This window comes from Pleurodeles waltl, chromosome 3_1 (genome assembly GCF_031143425.1).
Source record: "Pleurodeles waltl isolate 20211129_DDA chromosome 3_1, aPleWal1.hap1.20221129, whole genome shotgun sequence".
Taxonomy (NCBI): Eukaryota; Metazoa; Chordata; class Amphibia; order Caudata; family Salamandridae; genus Pleurodeles; species Pleurodeles waltl.
In genome coordinates, this window is record NC_090440.1 from 1,908,869,297 (window position 1) to 1,908,892,067 (window position 22,771).

At 42.3% G+C, this 22,771-nt stretch overlaps 1 protein-coding gene across 3 annotated transcripts in view; it reads right to left on the reverse strand.

The window, feature by feature from the left end:
- LOC138285750 (aldehyde oxidase 1-like) overlaps window positions 1-22,771 on the reverse strand; it is a 388,242-nt gene that overhangs the window by 108,277 nt on the left and 257,194 nt on the right. For all 3 annotated transcript variants that reach the window (XM_069226090.1, XM_069226089.1, XM_069226088.1), the window contains exons 26-27: window positions 7,313-7,543; window positions 6,069-6,164 (exon numbers count right to left, since the gene is read on the reverse strand). In XM_069226090.1, coding sequence (XP_069082191.1) covers window positions 6,069-6,164; window positions 7,313-7,543 — 327 coding nt within the window. The remainder of the gene's footprint in view (window positions 1-6,068; window positions 6,165-7,312; window positions 7,544-22,771) is intronic.

The window sequence follows — 22,771 nt, forward strand, 5'->3', positions numbered from 1 at the left end:
GCCCCTTAACGCCTACCCTGACCCAGGCGTTAAAAAGTGGCGCAAATGCGGGGTTTTTTGACCCGACCACTCCCGGGCGTGATTTAAGCCCGGGAGTATAAATACGACGCATTTGCGTCGCCGTCATTTTTTTAGACGGGAACGCCTTCCTTGCATCTCATTAACGCAAGGAAGGCGTTCACGCAAAAAAATGACGCTATTTGCCCATACTTTGGCGCTAGACGCGTCTAACGCCAAAGTATAAATATGGCGTTAGTTTTGCGCCGAATTTGAGTAAAAAAAAACGACGCTAATTCGGCGCAAACGGAGTATAAATACGGGCCTAAGTGTTTTGCACGTTTGTGTGGCATTTATACCCTTAAGAAATGTATCTGCGTGTTGTGCTGAAGTGACAGTGATGCTTTTGGTCTAATGTTCTGTGCCTCATCTCAGCAGAGATTGTTGTGTCTTCTGATAGCACAGTCTGATGCAAGAGAAATGATTCTGGATATGCTTTGTCTTTTGGACAAACTGTTGGCTTGATTGTGTGAAGTCCTTAGATCTGTCTACATAATATCTCAGAAACTTTTTGACACCCAAGTTATACACTCTTCTTCCTGCTAGAGTTTATTGTATTGCAAATAAAACCGGGAAAACATACCCGTAGAAACCTATTGTTGTCTTAGGGAAACATTTTGAACTGGTACTTAGCACCACTTCAAAACGTGTGCCTAGTGATTGCCTAGATTTTGCTTGGTGCCGAGCTTGCTATGGCCAGCTGAAAAACAAAGGATTAGTTTTATATTAACATATGAGGTCCCACTGCCAGTAATCAGAAAAAAAAGAGTTGTCCATATTTTGCCACTGTCAAAACGAAACAGAACTGTGGGCACTAATCACCTCTGAACAGCCTTTTTCAAAGTATGTTAATTTATTCCTTGTCATTATCATCGATTCTTTCACTAGTAGACTTTCACATCACCTTTCTCTTCCAATGTTGCATCTCTGTGTGTATTTCTATCATTTTATGCTTTTGATTCCATTTTTTTAGATTGCAGATCACCTCCCTTCCCAGGTAACAGCATCGTGTTAGGAGAGACCAAGAGTTAAACAAATGGCCAATGAGCGCAAATGAGGGAAACAAAACAGATAGAGGAACAGAGATGAACTGGGGAGGAAAAAGAGACAAGAAAGGAGAAAGTGTTAGAGTCGGACAGATAGCATACATGGCCTCATTTAGAGCATGGAAAACGGTATACTGTTCTGCCAGGTCAGCATGTACAGACAGACAATTGAGAATTTCCATGTTAAATCGAAAAGGCATCTTGTTTGGGAACGTCTGATAACGTTGTCCCTTCTTGAAGAATCTGCACTAGGTTTGGCAGGATGGAACTTTGTACTGTGCCCTTCCAGAGTTTAGCATACAAATAAAGATCAAGGGTGGCATAGTTATGAACAATGTAACAATGGAGAGTTTTCTAGGGAGGGTTGTGCTTTACCCTAAGGTCCAGCATTCCTGGCTGCTCAGTATCTTCATTTGGTTCCCTTATGATTTGAGGAGCAGTCCTCTTTTTATTTCTATACACACCTGCATTTTACTCTGATCCTTCACCATCAAGCAGCCTAGAGCCCAAGTACTTTCTGCAGATGACTCTTGATACTGAAGAGTGCTAGCTGAAAGGAGGTGGCGGGTGGTTCACCCTCCAGTTACCTTCTCTCATTTGCTGACTGCAGGGATCTTGAAGCAAAAGTCTGGCAGATGTCACAATCCTCCACATCACAGTTTGGTTGAAGGAAGTAGATGAATTGCACATCAGAATCTTTTAAAAATATGTTAGGAGTTTCCTTTTGTCCGTGTTTTTAAAAAGCTGTTGTTTGCTTTCTCAGTTATGTTGTTCAAAGCAAAGCTAAAAGTCCTGAATCAGACATGATTCTCCTGAATGTGGCCAACAGCCTTTGGGAGATAAGAAGAAAGGGTGACAAGTTGTGGATAAGCTGCTAGGCAAGAAACACTGTGGGACAAACAGCAAAAACTGTTTAGCTGTCAATATATAAATGTGGGTGGAGTTTACATCAAGTAGGTAAAAAATATAGGACATGGTTTTAGGGGCGTAGCATGAAGCCCATCTTCTCAGTGAGACAAAAACAGCCCAAAAATAAAATGGATTAGATATCATATTTTCTAGCATTTTATTTTTCTGTCTAAAACTTTTATGTATTTATGTGTTCAAGCATCCTTTGCCTGCCGATGAAAAAAATGTGAAACACAGGAATCTATGAAAGAGCCCATGTTAGAAAAAGTTGGGCATCTCCGAATTTGCTCACAGGCAATTTATTTGAATGGGGTAAATAGGATGGCAACATCTTCTATAGTATAAAACAGGTGTACAACTGTTTCCTTCAGAAACAGTATAGTTACTGATTAAAAGATGAGATGTTCCTGTCAGGATTCAGCTGTTTTGCCATCAGGTAGTGCTCACGAGGGCCCTGTGGGGTTCAGATGCTACATCAAAACTCTTCAACTCCTGGCATTTCCAGCTCCACACCATAGTCCTTTCTGTCTTCAAATCCTGCCCTGATCATTCCCTGATGGTGGTGCTCTATTCTCTCTCTTGGTTTCTGGATCCCACAGCCGTTCTGACCCTTTTAAATCTGTATTCTTGACCTTTCACTCTCTCAGCTCTGACCTGTACTCTGTTCCAGGCTTTCCTGTTCCGTTCTGTCTGCTGGTTGCCCTGACCTTCTCCTTTCAAAGTCCAGTTCTGCCTTCCCTTAATTGGCTGTTCCCTCAATCCTTGCACCTGGTTAATTCCGTGCACCCCCGTCTCCCTGCACTTGTGCACCTCCCATAAGTCTCCTGCTATTTCTGCCTGGTGAGCACAGGATGCAGGGGCTTGCAACTGACCTTGCAGCTGAGTCTCCTTATGCTCTGTTTGATCCTGTTTTCATGCTTGCCTTTGAACTTCTGTTTTCATAGTTGTTTGATTCCATGTTATTGTCCCAATCAGTTATGTGTATCCTTTGCTTATCTTTTGTTTATTCTGCCTTGTTTCTAGCGTTTGCCTTGTTCCTAGTTCTAACTGTACACAACCATACCTGTCTTGCATATGCAGATCACTAGTTTTGTATTCCACGTTCCTGTTCTGACTCCATATTCCTGTCCATGTGAAGATTCCCAGTGTTCACAGTTCTGTATATTCCAGACCTGACCTTGACCTTTTTCCAGTCCATTTTTTCCCTGAACCCAGTTCCCGTTTCTGTGTACCTTCCAGTTTTCCTTGTATTCTTGTGTGTTAATTATGCTTATTTTCTTTGCTTCCAAGGGTGCCAGTTAGACTATGAGGCTTGTGCCTTTGGCACAGAGAAGCACCCAAATCGCCTCCAAAGGGGCTGATGGGTGCCTCCTTGAACTTGATGAGATTAATCTGCTCCTTGCCTTCTTAAAAGATCTCTTCCATCTCTCAGAGAAATCACTTCCTAAGAGCAGACAAACTATCATTTACGATAGTTTACTGTTTCCATGCTCTCACCTTCCTGTTATTTGTCCTCATGTTATCTTCATAGTTTACACTGCAGACATCAGTTTCCTGTACACTGCCTGTTTCTACCTGCTTCAATCCTCAGCTTCAGTCTTGCTTTCCTCCCATCCTTCAGGTACTTTAAGATGTCATCAGCGATGTCACTGACCATGTCATGAGTGATGTAATATGTGAGGTCATAAGCAATGCATTACAGAGACCCACATTTTGGTTCGCTGAGGTAACTACAACTGCTGAATTTCACTAGATTTGCATGTGTGAAATGTGAGCCTAACTATAACGTCCTTGTAACCTTTGTTTGTTTCAGTGAATTTCTATGTTTTTTTAATTCTATTTCCTAACTATAATGTCCCTGTAATCTTTGCTGTTTTCAGTGAATTTCTATGTTTTTTTTAATTGTAAAGTGATTTTCATTACTATGTGCTAATCCAATCACCGCCGCAGTAAATGTATATATTCACCACAGGGAATACTCACACACACATATTATTTTACATTTACATTGTTTCCTTACTGGGGTACACCTCCAACCCACCTTTTTTTAAAGTATTTTTATTCCCTCCTTTGTTAACCTTACTAACTTATACCTCTACCCCCACCTAAACCCTACAAATACCCTTTTCACCCTACAAACCCACCCCTAAATCCTAAAACAGCTTTACCACCCAATACCTCTACCCATCCCTAAACTCTAAAAACAACCTTATTACTCAATATCTATACCCATCCCTAAACTCTAAAAAATACCCTTACCACCCGATACCCCAACTCACCCCTAGACCCTAAAATCCCTTGCCACCCTATAACCCCATCCATTCCTAAACCCAAAACATCTCCTTACTGTCGGATATCCCATAGCCAACCTTAAACCTTAAACCCCCTACCACCCAATTCCGCTACCCACCCCTAAACCCTAAAAACACCCTTACTACCCAATATCCCTACCCACCCTAAACCCCCAAAACGCTCTTACCACCCTATACCTCTATCCATACTACACCCCAAAAAAACTATACCCACACAAACCCTAAAAATCCCTTGCCATCCTATGTGTTTACTCAATCCTTAACCCCAGAAACACTCTTCCCACCCAATACTTACCTGTGAACCCTATAAATCACTTACCGCCCTATACCCTATACCTCTACCCACCCCACCCTTTATCCCTACCCACTGCTGATCCTTAAAAACTCCCTTACCAATACCACTACCCACTCCTAAACCCTAAAAATACCCTTCCCACCTTATACCCATTCCCACCCCTAAATCCTTAGAACTCCCTTACCACACACAGACATACATACATACACGCCTTAAATGCACTGCCCTTGCATTGTAAAGGCATTCTTGGCAAAGATATACTTGATACAAGTATTGTGTTGTAAAGGTAATGTGTGGTAAATGAAGCATGGTATAGGCATTGCAGGGTAATGCCTGCGTTGTAAAAGCTGTTTCCCATCGTTCTGGTTTTATTTGCCCACTTTTCAAGGAAAGCGTGCATAAATCAAGCACCGCCTGTGACTTTGCCCCCTTGCCCTGAACTCTGGTAGTGTCTCTGGCAGAATGTTCTGATCTTCGCTAGATTCCTGACAGTTTCGCCACAACTCTCTTGGGTCCTTAAAAAGGGGACAAGGGGGAGGGAATTGTCAACTTCTGCAATAGAATGAGGTCACTAAAGGAAGTGTATTTTCAACTGCATTTTAAAATTTTTGTTTCTCTTGGCTTATTGTTAAGGGTGCTTGAGACTCAACTAGAATATGAGATAGTGTTTAATTAAAATGTTATTTTTTATTTCAAAGTACAATCCGCACTGGAAAAGGCCAGTTCCCTCAAAATTGTTGAAGATATGAACTGGGAACGTTTGTAGGCTCTGTGTGGGTACTCCATGTCTCGGAATCAGGGCATGATGATGGCAACCCAGCATTTATTCCTTTTACAGTTTATAAAATGATAACAATTATTTTGTATGTGCCATAAGGCAATGTAGACTGGCGTGTGTATTATATGTATGTTCACAGGCAATAACACTACAACACAAGGAAAACACAACTTTGTTAAAAAGAGTAACAGATTTCGGATTATTTTGGCACTGCTTTTTTTATCATCTTAAGCAGCATGGCTAATTCTGTAAGGCCTTGTCATTCTTTCTGGAATGCGGATATATTCATAGAGCTGTCCTTATATTCAGAAAATCTACAACAGCACTCTGGGATACAATGAGGGAAAACAATTCAAATGCAGTTTGTCTCTTTATTGATGTGCGTGTGGTGACTCATATCCTACTGATTTTGTTTTCTTTACACGTCACTTCATCCTAAATGTGGACTTTGTCGAAAGCCATTTACCTTGAGATCAAAGACGTTGGTACTAGATGACACCAACTTATGTGGCGTCAAAGTTAAAGTTAAATCAGGGCAAGGCCATGTCAACAGAGACATAAGGGGAAACCCTATTTATATACTGATCTTTCATTAAGTGTACCTTACAATGATTCTAATGACAGTTCTTCTATCTGCACCTGAGTGATGTGCTTCTATCCTCTGGCCTCACCTGTGAGACTTTGGTATGGACCCCCTGGCCCATCTCCACTCCGCCGTGAGTCACCAACACTGATCCATCCAGGAAGATATTAACAAAAGCTCCCGCCTAGGGATAGATAAAACACCAATGTACTTGTTATTTTGATTATTTCTCAATGACGTTCATCTACTAGGAAGGACTGTAGCCTGCCTTGAAGAAATCTCAGTGATCAGCTGAGCTAATATTGATTCCTCTAGAAATGCCTGGTGAAGCAGTAAATTTGTATACATATTCCTGATCACCTAGAGTGACTTGAGTTAATATCCCAAGAGTAGTATACAATAATAGTCATACCTTTTATACTGGGGTCTATTTATTTCATCTTGTGTGGTTATTGAAAAACAAAAAATACAAGATTTCATCTGTGAGAAACCTCTGCCTTTCTACAAACTTTGTACGTCATTGAATGCATAACTAATAACTTACGAGATTACAAAATATACAGATCTTTATCTCTATGGTTTTGTCCAATTATTATATTCTAGGTACTTATTCCAACTCAAACAAATACAACACTTTTAAATGAAGCATCCTTAAATGGTTTCCTATTTCACAACTTGTTAAGCATGCAGTTAAATATATTTTGGCTTGGTTTAATTTTCATTTGTTGTTTGTAAGATCTAGCTATGCCATAGTTGTTTAATACTGCATTAAATGACACTTCATATCAGGCTTCTCTATTGAGTAGCATGTGAGCTACTGGTTGCTCCCCATTTGCCTTTAAGTAGCTACAGGGGAGACGTATTACGAATCACGTTGGTGCCAGGGACATGGCAACTATGCCCTTTGTGTATTACCCATATATAGGCATTCCAAATTGATAAAGATTTTCTACAGCACTGCTAACAATCTTACCTGATGCGCTGAGGTGATCACCTTTGGTATTCATGCACAGGGTAGTCACTAGGGTACCTGGCCTGATGTAATCACATTATAATGCTAATAATATTAGTAGCTCATGATAATTTTCACTGAACATAATTAGCTCTTATAATGGAAAGGGTTGGAGACACCTGGTTCAGATTATTTGCTAAGTAAACACCCGACTTCTAGGCAGGTCCTATATTCAGAACCATATATCAATATGCCCTCTCGATCCCACAATTGGAAGCACCCAATCTGCCTTACCCCTCTTTGAGTTATCCTGACACAAGACAATGTGGTTGCCGAACCAGAGTGAATGTTGCTCCTTAAAACATGGCTTTAACACTGACCTGGTGGTAAGATCCATCAATGAATCCCACTGAGAACTTCAAAGGTATTATGGCGATGCCCTTCTTCTTCCAGTAATTCTGCTTGTTGTACTCTTGGATGGCTGACCTCCGGCAAAGGTACGAAGACTTCTCCATGCATTCATCCCAACACCGTGTCAAGTTTGTGGCGTCAAACGTCTGTTTGTAGAATGTCTCACTGCTTGTGCCCTTGTGCATGTTTATCTCCCTAACCTGTGAAACAGACATCACAACAATAATGATTCTACATGTTCCAGTGTCTATAGTGGATCCTTTCTTTGCTTCTCTCTAAATGCTCAAATTTTGCTTTTTATTTTTTTGTTTTTACACTAGCATTGTATATTCATCATTCTTCTTGAAGTGGTTTCTACAGAAATGAGAATCCATTTAGTAGACTGATCTTGACTGATTTACAAACATTCTCCATAAGAAAGCTACACTGAAATTAATGTATTCATTTAAGTGTTGGGGTTTAGAAGTCAGTGTTCTTGGGGAAAATCCTGGAAGCAGGGCTGATGCGATTTGCATACACTGCATTTACCATACCATTTAACAAGTGCTCAGCGGTAAGATAACACACACCAGCACCCTGGATGGAATGTTGGGAGCGGGGCAGCCAATCAGAATCAGGACTGGCTTTAGGGGGAACGACCGGTGCAGATGCACTGGGTGCTGACCTTGAAGGGGGGGGCACTGACCTCAGAAGGGGCACTGCGTTTAGCATAACTTACGATTTAAAAGGTCCTACTACAGAGTTCCCTGTGCATCCAACTTTCAGGGAGCAATAAAAATGACATGATCACTTTTGTGATTAATGTTTCTGCTAGAGAGAGAGAGATCAGAGTTTTGTCTAATGGCAGTTTTGACTCGACATAAAGTAGCGCAGAGGGATAATATGCCTGCTGCAAAGAACAGATATGTATCTTATGTGGATAGCTCAGTGGATTAGTAAAGCCAGACTTTACCAGTGCTTTAAAACAAATTACATGGATGTGAGAGAGGGCTATGGAGAGATAAGGGGCACTTTTGGTAGTGAGGGAATCTGAAGAGGAGTTCATGGGGCGGGACAAAAAACACTGTCGTACTGGACTCCCCCAGCGTGAAAGTCAGCCCTATTCAGAATGCTTCCTTTGCAGAATATAGCTATTGTTAGAGGCCCGAAAAGGGATAACTCTATGCTTCCAGCTCCCAACATCCCTCTGCAGTGGGCTCTGTGAGAGCTGAGGGAGCAGGAACTATTCCTTACCTTAAAGACAGCTTATAACAATGGCTCCATTCTCTTTCAGGGCTCCTGTTGCCTCTTCTAATGCAACCAGGCAGCTGTGTGGATTCCTCTCTCTGACTTTGTTAAGAGGGAAGCCCACTCAGCCGACAAGTAGTTTGTTTTCCTACTCTCTTGGTTCATTGGTCTACCCTCTCAATTGAATTACCATCTTCATGCACAGTATGAAAAGTCTATTATCTATGTTTTGCATTGGCCCCTGCAAGGTGCATGTCATCAGTAAGTATTCAGTAAGTTTATTGGTTTTTAAACTCCAATTTATGAAGTAGCCTAACTGACTGGTTATCTGTTTTAGGGTTCTTACCTGATGAGTGACTATGTGGAGAATGTATCTGGTAGGAAGGATATTCCGAGCTCTGGCTGATCCATCAAGCACTCCATACCTGACCCATAGCTGAACTTCCCTGTCCATGACCCACCAGGTAAACTCTGTCACCTCCTCCTACTGGCACACACTCTGCAAACTCCGGAAGATCTTCAGATGGATCCCAGAAGACTGTCGCAGGTCAGTTAACCACGCTTTAGTCATGAGCAAGCCCGACTACGGCAACACCCTCTACGCCGGCAACATAACTAGGAACATCAAAAAACTTCAACTCATCCAGAACGCCGCCGCCAGACTCATTCTGGACCTCCCTCACCAAGAACACATCTCCCAACATCTGAGGACCCTCTAATGGCTACCGGTCGAGAAGCAAATCACCTTCAAGCTTCTCACCCACACGTACAAGGCCATACACAACACAGGACCAGCCTACCTGAATCACTGCGTCTCCTTCCACACCCCCGCAAGATCCCTCCGCTCCGCCCAGATGGCCCTGGCCACCGCCCCTCGCATCTGCAAAACCTCTGCCGGAGGATGGTCTTTTACCTGCACTGCAGCAAAGAGGTGGAACAACCTCCCCCTGCACCTCAGACAAAGCCCATCGTTCACCATCTTCAGGAAGAACCTCAAGACGTGGCTCTTCGGGTGAGGCCCTATCCCTCCTCCCCCAGCGCCTTGAGACCCTCACAGGTGAGTAGCCACGCTTTACAAATACTGATTGATTGATTGAGCCAATCAACAGTATGTTAGACCTCCTTGGGTCTCAAAGGGCAGGAAAGACATGGCTTGCTCCATATTAGGTGCACTCACATATAGTTTATTACTTTCCTCATAAGCCCAATTAAGTGCTTAGAAGTATGTTGCAGTGTAAACAACTCAGTATAAAATAAAAACATGTATGTCATGTCTGTGCACACTCTGAAACAAACTAAGTATTTGCTCACTACCCTTTTTTGCAGCCTCTGGCCTCTGTTCTGTCAGGATCTCAACACAATTATGAAATTATTCACTGAAAACGTGAGTTATTTCAAAACTGCTTTACTGAGTGGGAAAGTGTTACTTTCCTGTAACTACAGTTCTTCAGTGGTGGTATCCTTCATAAACATTTGGACTTAATAAACCTTCTTTAAGTGGAAGTTATAACAATGTCAAAAACATGAAAACAACTTGCAACGGAACTCCTTTCGTGTGAGCCTTTGTATACATGCGTGCCAAGCTTGATCAAGACATTCCAGCATCATGAGAGCAGCAACTATATCACTGTTTCTACTCACTGGCAACGATGGGAGGTTGCATGCAACACTCAGGCCCTCATTAGGAGTTTGGCTGGCGGAAAAGGCTGCCCACCAAATTCCAGTTGGTCAGGAGACCGCCAGTGCAGTATCCTTCCCGCTGGCCCTATTATGTGTTTCCCACTGGGCCAGCAGGCGGAAACAAAGTTTCTGCCTGCTGGCTCAGCGGGAAACACCCCACAACAATGATGCAGGCTCATAACATGCTGCTGGGTGTCGGGTGCACCAGCAGAGGAGTCATAATCCCCAGGGCAGACATTATGACCTCCGGCACTGCCACAGTCGTAATGTCATGGTCGGACTGCTGCTTTGGCCGTGGTCGGTCTGACCGCAACCGTGACCCTAGTGGTCTTATGACTGCCAAGGTCATAATGAGGCCTTGAGTGGTACCTGTGCTTGAAAATTACCGCAAGGTATGCAAGGAGACGCAGATTCCATTCCCCATCCTCCTCAACTATGGATAAAGAGGGTGCAAACACTTACCTCAATGTTTGAATTCTTCCTTTCTGGCGTTTGTGGGCACCAAGGAGGATCTGGACTACAGTTTGCAATCTATTGCAGCTTGGGCAGAATGGTAGGGTCAAATATTCTGATAAGAAAAGGCCACTGACACAGCTTCGAGGCTCTTTGTTTTTTTCAGAATCTTGCCCTCTTGAGGCAGGTGATCTATATAACTTCCTGTCATAAACAAACTACCAATGTATTCATATCATACAGATCCATGGCATGACGTCAACTTGCACTTCAAAACGATAATAAGCAATACCATCATGGCTCCTCTATAAAAGAGATTTTGGAATGAATGCTTCATAATGCTTTGGAAGTCTCTGTCACTCTTATTGCCCCTTTGCACTGCATTCCATTGTTTCCTCTCATATTCTACATCTTTAATGTCAGTTTCTACATTTTCTTCTTGGTTGGTTAGGGCGTTTCTTGTTTTGTTCTGTTTTTTTGATGTTGTCTATTTTGTTCACATTTTTTGTGATTTTTCCTGACCTTGTGCCTTTTTGTTCTCTCTAGGCGCCTTTCTTGCTTTTCTTTCTAGGCTTGTCTTTGAACTCTAATTATTATCAATGTTTTGCTAATCTGTTTTATTTGCCCTGAGAAGAGTTAATATGTACCTTGCAAATGTCAAGGATACACTTGCAAAATCTGGTCAAGTCAACAAAATAAAGCGTGACTTCTCTCTCTTAAGGAAGTTGAGTGTTTTTGTTCAGGGTTCCATCATTTATAATCTTGACAGGTCCCACAGCAACCAGAAGTTCAGTTTAATGTAAACATGCACAATTTCCTTTTTGAAGTTGGCTGCCACCAGGCCCCAGCATTTGGTAAAGACCTTATAGCCAGGCTGCATCCGAAAGCCAGGAGCCAGTCTATCTTTAAAGAAGAGAAGTGCTTCCAAACTCTAAAGCTTAACTTTAGGACATGTGGGATGTTTAGGCACTAAATAGTCTCCTGACAGTCTTGGGTATTTGAGAAATATGCAGTTTGTGGATTTTTCAAACATTGTTGATGTTAATCTACAGGTCATTTTAAAAAGAGTCAGGACAAACTGTGAAAGATTATCTGATCTCAATCTATGATAAATTCTGTTATAAATGTATTGCCAAGACTCTTGTACCATTTTATTTTAGCTATATGTGACAATTAATAAAAATGATTTAAAACAAGCACATATGTTGCTTTGGGAGTTATTGTGGGCTATGGAAGAAACCTAATTTTTCAAGGGAAATATTAAAAATGAAACAAATACGGGAGCGGGTGGTTTTGGATTTCCTGATTTATATAAAATCAACCTTTGTTTCATTTTGGGGCAGTTATCTAAATGACTTTCTAACTGTGAAGCCAATCTATGTAAGTGGTTGAAAATAGAAGATGGTGCCATGAAACCTTTCAATATTGATGGAGTTTTGGATTCAGGCAGGGTGCACATCAAATTCTAATTAACTAAGCCTTCTGCTGCAAGTATTAAACTTCACGAATAAGCACTGAAGTTGTTAAAGTAAAACGTATACCTTGAGAGGGAATCAGAATCCTAGAAACACTCATCCTTTAAACCTGGTGGACACACTACCTTTTAGTCATCTTGCATTTGTTCTCGAATAATAAAGTTAGATCAACTCTGAATTAATAAATCTCTTGAATTTTGACCATTTAAAATTAAAATGCAACCTGCAATCTAGTGAAGAAGGTATATATAGTATTTTGAAAATAATACCTAAAAATCTTATTTGCACGCTTGTAATTAGGTCTTTACCATTACTTTTGGAGGAAATAGAAAATAACAAATTGTCAGCATCTATGTTGCTTTGGGAGTTATTGTGGGCTAGGGAAGAAACCAAATTTTTCAAGGGAAATATTAAAAATGAAACAAATACGGGAGCGGGTGGTTTTGGATTTCCTGATTTATATCAAATCATCCTTTGTTTCATTTTGGGGCAGTTATCTAAATGGCTTTCTAACTGTAAAGCCAATCTATGTAAGTGGTTGAAAATAGAAGATGGTGCCATGAAACCTTTCAATATTGATGGAGTTTTGGATTCAGGCAGGGTGCACATCAAATTCAAATTAGCTAAGCCTTCTGCTGCAAGTATTAAACTTCACGGATAAGCACTGAAGTTGTTAAAGTAAAACGTATACCTTGAGAGGGAATCAGAATCCTAGAAACACTCATCCTTTAAACCTGGTGGACACACTACCTTTTAGTCATTTTGCATTTGTTCTCGAATAATTAAGTTAGATCAACTCTGGATTAATAAATCTCTTGAATTTTGACCATTTAAAATTAAAATGCAACCTGCAATCTAGTGAAGAAGGTATATATAGTATTTTGAAAGTAATACCTAAAAATCTTATTTGCACGCTTGTATTTAGGTCTTCGCCATTACTTTTGGAGGAAATAGAAAAGAACAAATTGTCAGCTTCTGCTATTCACACACTTCTGAAAGTTTCTCTTCTGGACAAATCTTTGACAGCTCCAAAGAATGGATGGGAAATGGATCTTAAGGAACAAACAACATATATTTTTGATCTAAAGTACCAAATACCAAGCTTAACTTCTCAGTTAATCAAGGTATAAGCTTTACACAACAAAAGATCCTTTGAGAATATTTTGTGCCCCACTGACATTTTTGGGCTTTGTCAGATAACAACAGATATTGCTTGTGTAATGACTTTGTCTTAATACAAATGTTCTCTGAAAGCAAAAGAGTAGAGACATTTTCAAAAGTGATCCTTGAGAGGATCTTGTTGTTATTGGGAGTCCAGATCAATGATCAAATTAATTTACTCAGGAACCCTCAGAAACAATTTCTATGAAAATAATTCATGGTTGCACAAAGGAATGTTTTGAGAATTTATAGAAGCAGTAAACCCCCTAATATTGATGAATGACCTACTGACAAGTTGCTTGGCATTACTTGAAAGGTTTTTACAAAATGTTGTAAGGGCTTATATAAATGTTAGTACTCAAGGATGCATTTTCTTAAACAATGCATATAGTAAACAGCAAAACAATCACTACATAAGCTCTTACCTAACCCTCTATTTTCTTTTTCTTCTTTCTCTTTTCCTTGTATGCTTGACTATAATCATCTTCTACCTCTTTTTTAGTATTAATGCTAGTGTTCTACATATGTAGTATATGCTCCACTATATCCTTATTAATGTGTATCCTAGTCTAGCTATGGGATGTCATTTTACAATGAACATACATCAGTAATTTTAATTTAAGCATGAAGTTCATTTTATGTGGGAACTGTTTTTAACTAATTGGTAAATACATTGTTTGTAAAGTACCTTTCTCCCACATTGATGCTGAGGTAGTTCTTGATAGTCTGTTGAACTGGGATGTGAAAGAATATATCTATCAAATATAAGGCATAGAGTAAATATTCTTGAATTAGTAAAGGAATTAGTCCTGGTGATTTTACCATCTTGAACATTTACTTTCTGGTTTACATATTGAGCTTGTACATGTCAAATCTGTGGTTCCAGTTTCCACCATTTTCATATGAGGAGTGATGTACATGTGCTGATTTTGTTGTTAGCTTGATATGAAGTCTGTATCATATTTCAGCAGATCTTGATCTTCCTCCAATAAATATTCTTTTATGGAGGAGAGATGGTAAGTGAACATTTTCAAAACTGAAAAGGGCCTATCTGGAGTGACCTTACCCTTATCTTCGAAAGTGAAGTAGCAACCCTAATTGTAAGGTGCAAATCAGACTTTCTGGAAGGCTCCTGCCCCATAGTTGTTGCATGTCAACCAAAAACTACAAAAAAAAGTTGTGGTCCAAATACCAACTACAAAGAAATTGTTTTCCAAAATATTGATATTATATTACAAAATGTATATATTTATTTGTAAACAACCACATTAAATGTAAAATATAAGTTACATTGGCCCATATTTATACTTTTTTGGCGCCGCATTTGCTCTGCTTTTTGGTGCAAAAACTGCGCAAACTTTGTATTTTGTAAGTTTGTGCCGTTTTTGCGTCAAAAAGCAACGCAAATGCGGCGCTAAAAAAGTATAAATATGGGCCATTGTTTTTAAACATTTAGACTCCTATAGTGGTTTATATCATTTTTGACCAACACAATGTACATACCTTTTCTCACCACATTTAGGTTAGTCAAGGTCAAAGTGACGTGGTGTAGTGTACAGCAGCGTTTGTCTCTGTTGACATTTTTATTTAATATCAATGTCCACCCACTATCTGCCATAGTTAGATCTAGCGAATCTTGAGCCATATCCTGTGCCAGTGACATCCAGCTGATTATCAAACTGGATGAATATGCTCCATCATCCTTGAGAAGCTTAGGCACTGCTCAGAGACCGTTAATGGATAATCCGCACTTATTTACAACTGAACACAAACAAAACTACAGTCTTGCTCTTTGGCATTAAAATGGCTGACTGGGATAACATCATACAGTCAGAATGCACATCCTCACCTCCCTTTCCAGAAGCTAATGTCAAAACTCTGGAGCAGATTATGGGTTAGATCACACAGGTTAAGCAAGTTGGTATTTCCTCTTTTAACATACTTCAGCTATTGTGGAAAAAAACACTCTCAAGTGGTTGAGAGCCTGCATGTTACCCAAGCTTGACTATTACAATGGCCTGCACCTAGGGATACCTGTTTATTTCCTAGTGATTCTGCAGGAAACTCAGAGCTTAACTGTCAGAACTGTGTAAGCTTACAAATATTTTGGAAGCACAAAGAAAATTACATTGGTTGTCTTATGATCAGAAAACACAGTTCACATGCCTGTGCATGGCTTACGGGGTATATTGTAGCACTGAAAAATCCAAGCTAACACTGTTTTTAAAGAAGTACTATTCAAGCTTTCTGCCTCTCTCAAACAGAGAAAGAGCAAATGGTAGGATGTTCATGTGATTTTTTTGATGCCTGACCTAAAGAATGCATTTGGGAACTCACACTGTTGACCACTATTTATATTTGCACAAGGGGTTGGAATCCTTTCTAGAACAATATACAGGCTTTTTGGATTTGCACTTTGATTTTCTTCTCTGTAGCACCAAGAAACCTTTAAGTGTACACCATAAAAATAATAAACTAAATAGATAAGATTGGTATGCAAGTCTTGCAGCATTATTATGTGCTCCCAGCCTCCTATCACTTCAGAGTTCTCAAATATTTCTATGTCCTCCTATTAGGCCTCCTGTAGAACTCTGCTGCCAAAGTGACTGACACCTTCTTTAGTGAAAATGTGTTGTTATCTTTGACCAAAGAAACATAGCATTTCAATGACTAATCGGCCATCGTCAGTGCTCTTGATGATGAGGCTGCTGTTTGTGGTGTTCCAAATGATATTGCTGGCTCCTACTATGGTCAGTCTTTGTTACTGGTGTACTTGATGTTAATAACTGTTGATACAGTGGTCGTCATTGAGACCATCACAGCTGAAGATCAGGGCTGATGCCCTTGAAGATTAGAGAGTTGCAACTGGAGTGAAAATGTGGGAGTTGAACTTGACGGTGCAAGAGTGCTTGATCACAGATTGAAGCTACCGAAGAGGTGCTGAAAGGCAAAGATATTGTAGATGGAGCCTTCAGGTGACTATCTTAGATAGTAAAGAATGTATACTTAGACACTGGAGGCAATTCAAGGGAGGCCAACTAAGCCCCAATCAGTCACAGGTCTATGGTTTTATCTTCCCTTGGTTCCTTATCTATTGAATGAGATTTGTGAACTGTAAGCTTAAGACCTTATGTGAACTTCAGTACTGAGACACCATGAGCTCTCTGAAGACATATTTGATTCCTCATTGAAGGACAAAATAGTATTCTCTTACTTGCTTATAGAGTTCTGACAATGTAATAGTTATAAATCTGTGCTCAGGCCGAAGACTATTTGCATAACGAATAGGGATCCTAGAAGTACATTATTCTTTGACTACATTATTTGAAGGTTTTCAAAAAGCTGCACTTAACTCACATGATGACAAGAACCTGCTTGGCAGGAATGCAGGTTGATGCCTTACGAGCTGTCAAGATAGCATATGTTGATCCTCAATCAGTTTGCCAAAGTTCCAAAAGAAAAAATGTTCTTTACAGAAATAATCTTTAAAGGTTTAACAAATAGAAATTTCAGCAAATACTTTTTTTGTTAAATCTTTTTATTGCATTTATAACATAAACAAAACGCATATTAGTAAAATACTTATACAAGATAAGAATAGAGTGGGGAAAAAATAAAAATAAATAGGTAGTAGAAAGGTATGAAGATTATACTGTTTGATAAGTGGTCGCGAGTCTGTTGTTTGGTGGTCTGATGTAGGGGGTAAGTCCGCCGTGAGGGGGGGGAGGTCTACGGGGCAATCAGGGCGAAGGGTAATGATTACGAGCAGGATGCATTTGTCGTGGGTGGAGTGTACCTTTGTGGATATAGTTTTGCAGCTGTATATCTAGGGTGTGTGTTTATATTCTTATCATCTGTGTTCGAATGAAGTTTCAGGTCTAGGTAGTTATGTATAGGAAATATGTTGGTTGTGATGTCTCGGATTAGTATTTTTCCAGAAGACTAGGGAGGTCGTGTATCATCTTTTTCCTGTAGTTGATCTGCCACGGAGTCCCATATATCAGCGTGCTTGACTACCACTCCTATATCACGTAATGTGTGCAACACCTGTATTTCTGCATTGACCCAACGCTGTACGTCAGTTTTCCAGTGGCGGGAATCTGGGGCGCTAGGTCATTTCCACTCTGTGGCGATGGGTCGTTTGAGGATTACAAATGCTAGATCTGCGCATCTGTGTTTTTGTTTATCTTTGCTACGTTTGTGTCTGATACCCAATAGGCAGGACTCAGGGGTAAGTGCTAGGGGAATACCCAGCCATGTAGCAGTTTGTTGTGTGATGTCTTGCCATACTCGGAGTAGTGGTGGGCAGTTCCAGGTCATGTGCAAGAAATCAGCTTCCGTGTTACCACACCTAGGACAGTCAGAACTAGCTTGGGGGTACATGTGGTGGATTCGGTGTGGAGTCAGGTACGTCTGGTGTAGGTAGTTGAGCTGGGTGTATCTGAAACATGCGTTGCGCGATACCTCACGTGTGGATGTGAGGGAAATGGACCATGTTGGAGCTGTGAATTGTGTGAAGTGCTTTTTCCCATTTGTTCTTAGCTTGTGGCTGTGCTTCTTCTGGGTTAGCTCGTAGCACGTTATGGATCCCTGAGATACGTGTTGATGTACCGATGTCTGATAGCAATTCATGCAGAATAGGTGATGGTAGTGGTTCCCTGCTACCGTGTCCCCATGCGTTGCGTATTAGAGATTGTAGTGCACCGTACATAATAAAAGTGCCCTGTCCCAGAGTGTATGTCGATGCGAGTGCCTCGTAGGGGAGAAATTGGCCCTCTGCGAATAACTCTCCCACTAACCGGAGGCCTTTGGCGGCCCAGTCAGTGAGACACAGACGGCCATGTAATCTATGTACCCCTGGGATGGCGAGTAATGGGGTCTTAGGCGAGTATGGTGGTTTTCCGGGTCCCCTGTTCACATAGCGCCGCCACACCCTTTCGGCCACTTTTAACAGGATATTGTTGTGTTGCGGTAGGGCCACACGTCCCACGAGCCATTCCAGTATGTTTAAACCACCCAATTGTGTGCTCACAGTGTGGGTTTCCGAGTGAGTGGGGTCTTGTAACCAAGTTAAGATCCACCGCATCTGAGCAGCTGCGTAGTAGAGCTCAAATTGTGGTTCACCCATCCCGCCTCTGTCCAGTGGTAGGCAGATCTTAGCCAAAGCCACACGTTTACGTCCGGTGCTCCATATCAAGTCTATCAACAGCTTATTCAGCTGTGCGAAAAAAGTGCTAGGAAGCCATAGTGGTAGGGCAGCGAAACAAATATAGTAGTCGAGGGAGTATAATCATTTTGATTAATGCCACTCTACCCATAGGTGATAGTGGTAGTGCGCACCAAAAGGGCAGCAGTCCTTTTATTGATCTAATCGTCCGGTCTAGATTGCCCTCCTTGAGGTCAGATTTGTCATGATATATGTGCACTCCTAAATATTTGAAAGTGCTGTAAGTCCATTGTAAATTATGCTCAGTGGGTATGTGGGTCTGTGTGTCGGGTAGTCGGCGCATGGGGAATAGACATGATTTGGCCCAGTTAACGCGTAGGCCGGATATGTCTCCGAATGAGTTCAATAATTGTAGCAGGATTGGTAGGGATTCGGTATGGTTACGTAAGTATATTAATGCATCGTCTGCGTATAAGGACACTATGCGGTGTTCCACGCCGTCCGGTATGCCCCATCTTGTGGCTTCATTGCGCAATTTAGCAGCTAGGGGTTCTATGGCTAGTGCGAACAGAAGTGGTGACAGGGGGCATCCCTGTCGCGTGCCTCTACCGATCTTGAATTTTTCGGAAGTGATGGTGCCCGTTTTTACTCTAGCTATGGGGTCTGAATATAAGATAGATATCCAGCGTGTGAACACTTTACCAAATCCCAGTAACTGCAGGGTTGCCATCAGATATGGCCATCCCAGTGTGTCGAAAGCTTTTTCAACGTCTAGTGAAACCGCAACTCTGGAGTAGTCTGTATCAGGAGTTTCAGCGATCAGGCGCAATAGGTTCCTGATGTTGATAGAGGTGTTGCGTCCTGGTATAAATCCTGATTGGTCTGGGTGTACCAGGGAAGAAATTATTGGGAGAAGTCGGTTGGATAGTACCTTGCCTAATATTTTACAGTACGAGTTTAAAAGTGATAGGGGTCGGTAAGAGCGTACGTCCAGTGGGTCGCGGCCCTTTTTATGGAGGACTAGAATCGTAGCTTCGCGCTGTGAGTCTGAGAGATGACCTGTTTCATATGCCTCCTGTAGCATGGTCAGATATGGAGTGAGCGTTTGTGATGAGAAAGTATGATAGTACTCGATCAGTAGTCCGTCCCCCCCTGGTGCTTTATTGTGGGCTAGCTGTTGCAGTGCTTGTTTTATTTCATCACTTTCGATGGGTTTGTCTAACTCTAGTGCTTGTGCAGCCGTTAATTGATTTACGTGGGAAGTCTTGAAGAAATCTTCTAGTTGTGGTGCGAGTGGGGGAGGTTCTGCCTGATATAACCTTGCATAATACTGCCTAAATGCGTAGTTTATTTCTGATTGTGTATTCACTATCACACCAGTATCTAGGCGGATGGCGTTTATAGGAGTATGCTGCTGGGTCCCTTTCGCTAACCAGGCCAGCATACGACTTGATCTATCGCCCTCAGCGTGTAATCGCGCCGTATGGTATCGATAGTCGAATTTTCGTAGACGGGTTTCGGCATCGCCCCATTGCTTTTTGAGTGTGATCGTGTTATTCTTAGCAGTACTATTTAAGGCCGCATCGCATTCTGTCTTCCGTAATTTCTCCTCGATATCATGTAGCTCTGAGAGCAGTGTGCGCCTGATACCTCCTGCAGCCCCGATGCACATGCCCCTGACTACCACCTTGTGTCCATCCCACTCGATTGCGCGTTTTGTGGCTGTTTGACTATTAATTGCGAAATATGATTTCATGGTGTTAGCTAGTTCTTCCCGGAGTGGCGGGTCGCGCAACAAGATGGGTTGTAAGCGCCAAGTGGGTATTCGTGATGGCTGAATACCCCATCTCATTGTGACGATTAGGGGGCAGTGGTCCGTTAGGGTTTTGGCCAGATAGTTGGCGCTATGTATTAAGTGTGTTAATGTGGGCGAGCATAATAGTAAATCAATCCGTGTGTGGAGGTTGTGTACGGGTGAATAAAAGGAATATTCTCTATCAACGGGATGGAGACTTCTCCATGCATTGTGTAACCTCCGTTCTGTTATCCAGGACCTTAGCATCTCAGATACCCGTCTACTAGGAGCGCTTATTAATGGCGGGTGTGATCTGTCCATAGAGATGTCCGGTACACTGTTAAAATCTCCTCCCCAGATAATTGGTATGGACGGGTCCCGTGAGATCTGTACGGATGTGGCCCTCAGGAATTCCCCTTGTCCCGAGTTTGGGGCATATATACCAGCAATGGCTAGCTGTCTACCATCCAACTCTCCACTGAGGCAGACATATCTGCCATCTGTGTCTATATATGTGTCTTGGACCGTGTATGGGATCCCTGGTGCGATCCATATCAGTACTCCCTTTGCATATTTGGATATTTTAGTTCCATAAACAGTGCCCGACCAGCTCTTATTAATTTCCTTTAATTCTTGTGTGGTGGCATGGGTCTCCTGTAGTATAGCTATATGCACTTTGTGGCGTTTGAGATATGTATGTACTCTGCGTCTTTTAGTTGGGTTAGCCAGGCCTCTTATGTTCCAGGTTACAATGTTGTATGTCATTGAAACGTTTTGTGTACGAATCACTAGCGGCGCATGTTTTTAAGTAGGATTTGCTGCATCCCCTCGCCCATCGCCCCCATGACCTCCCCAAATCCGATCAACCCTCGAGTGTGGTGTGGTTAATACATACCTTAAAGAATTAAGAGTAAGAGGAGTATAGAAGAAAGGGGGAAAGGGGGAAAAGTGTGAATAACCAGGCACAACAGGTGCAAGAGTGGCTTCGAGCCGATTCGTGTCCATACGGGAACCCATCTGGGTTAGGGGGCTGCTGTGGTATGTGGTCCAAGGTGGCCGCGGGGTCCGGCCCATTCGGGTGTCGTCTTCTCCCAATTAGGCACGTTCAGGCTGGAAGGCACGCCGGCTTCAGACGCATAGTGTTTATAGCTTTCGGAGTAGGTTAATCGCTGCATCTGTGTGTTACCTTTTCAGCGGTCGTCTGCGGTGCGTGGTGTGACCACCGGTCCCGAGATTAGTGGGGATGTGGGCAGGCTTTGCGGGGACCCCACCGAGTCCGAGTCCGTGGTGCCATACTCGCGGTTGTGCTGTATTCGAATACTCGAGAACCTATTAACGTCCTTTAATGCTTGAGCTTGCCAGTCCGATGCTTGCTTTTCAGTAGGGCGTGATCCGGTTCTGGGTTTCAATTTCCTTTTCTTACGCTTTTTTTGTGTTAGCCATTCCTTTTGCTCTGGGTGTTCATCTGTGGGGTCTATTAAGCCCTTGGCGTGGATCCAAGTCCATACATCCTCTGGGGACGGGAAGACGTGAGTTTTATCGCCATCCACTACTCGTAGTCTGTCAGGATACATGAGGGAGTATGGAAAGTTCTTATCGCGTAGTACCTGTTTTGCCTTAGTAAAGGTGGCACGTCTGCGCTGGACCTCTGCTGTATAGTCCGGATAGGCTGTGACTTTTACGTTTTCAATTTCGACGGGTCCCAGCGCACGGAAGCTCTCAGGATTTGATCTCTATCACGGTAATTCAACAGTCTGGCTATTAATGGGCGAGGAGGGGCTCCCGGGCGTGCAGGACTGCCCGGGATCCGGTGTGCCCGCTCCACTGTCAGAAAAGGGGAGGCCTCCTGCTGCAATATGTGATCTTGTAGCCAGCTCTCTAGAAATAACTCTGCGTTAGGGAGCTCGATTCGCTCCGGGAATCCCATAAATCTAATGTTATTACGGCGTGACCGGCCTTCCGCCTCCTCCGCGCGTCTTTGGTGTTGTATTATCTCAGATTCCTGCTGTTGTATTCGGTTTTTCATGTCCTCTATATTTGGTTGAGATGTTTCTAGGGTAGATTCGACGGTGGTTACTCTATCCGCTAGCTTCCGGTGTTCAGTGCGTAGGATAGTGACTTCCACTGCCATTGCATCTATCTTTCCTTCCAGGGATGTTTTAGTTTCTAATATTGCCTGCAGTACCTTGTCAATTTGTAACGAGTGAGCAGCTAGCGTTTCAGTCACTTTGTGCAGTGGATCTGGGCTCTCCATCGTTGGCGGGTCCCCGAGTCTGGTCTCTGATTGGCCCCTCGGTGGCTTCGGTTTCACCATGGTTTCGCCTGTTCTGAGCTCTCTTCGTATTGCGTTGTGATTGAGGTGGTTGGTTTATACAGTTCTTGTATTAGGCGAAATTTGTTGTGTGCCCAACAGTGGGAGCTTGATGCGTTCCGCAAAAGGTACGCACCGGATGTGTGCAATTGACGATTG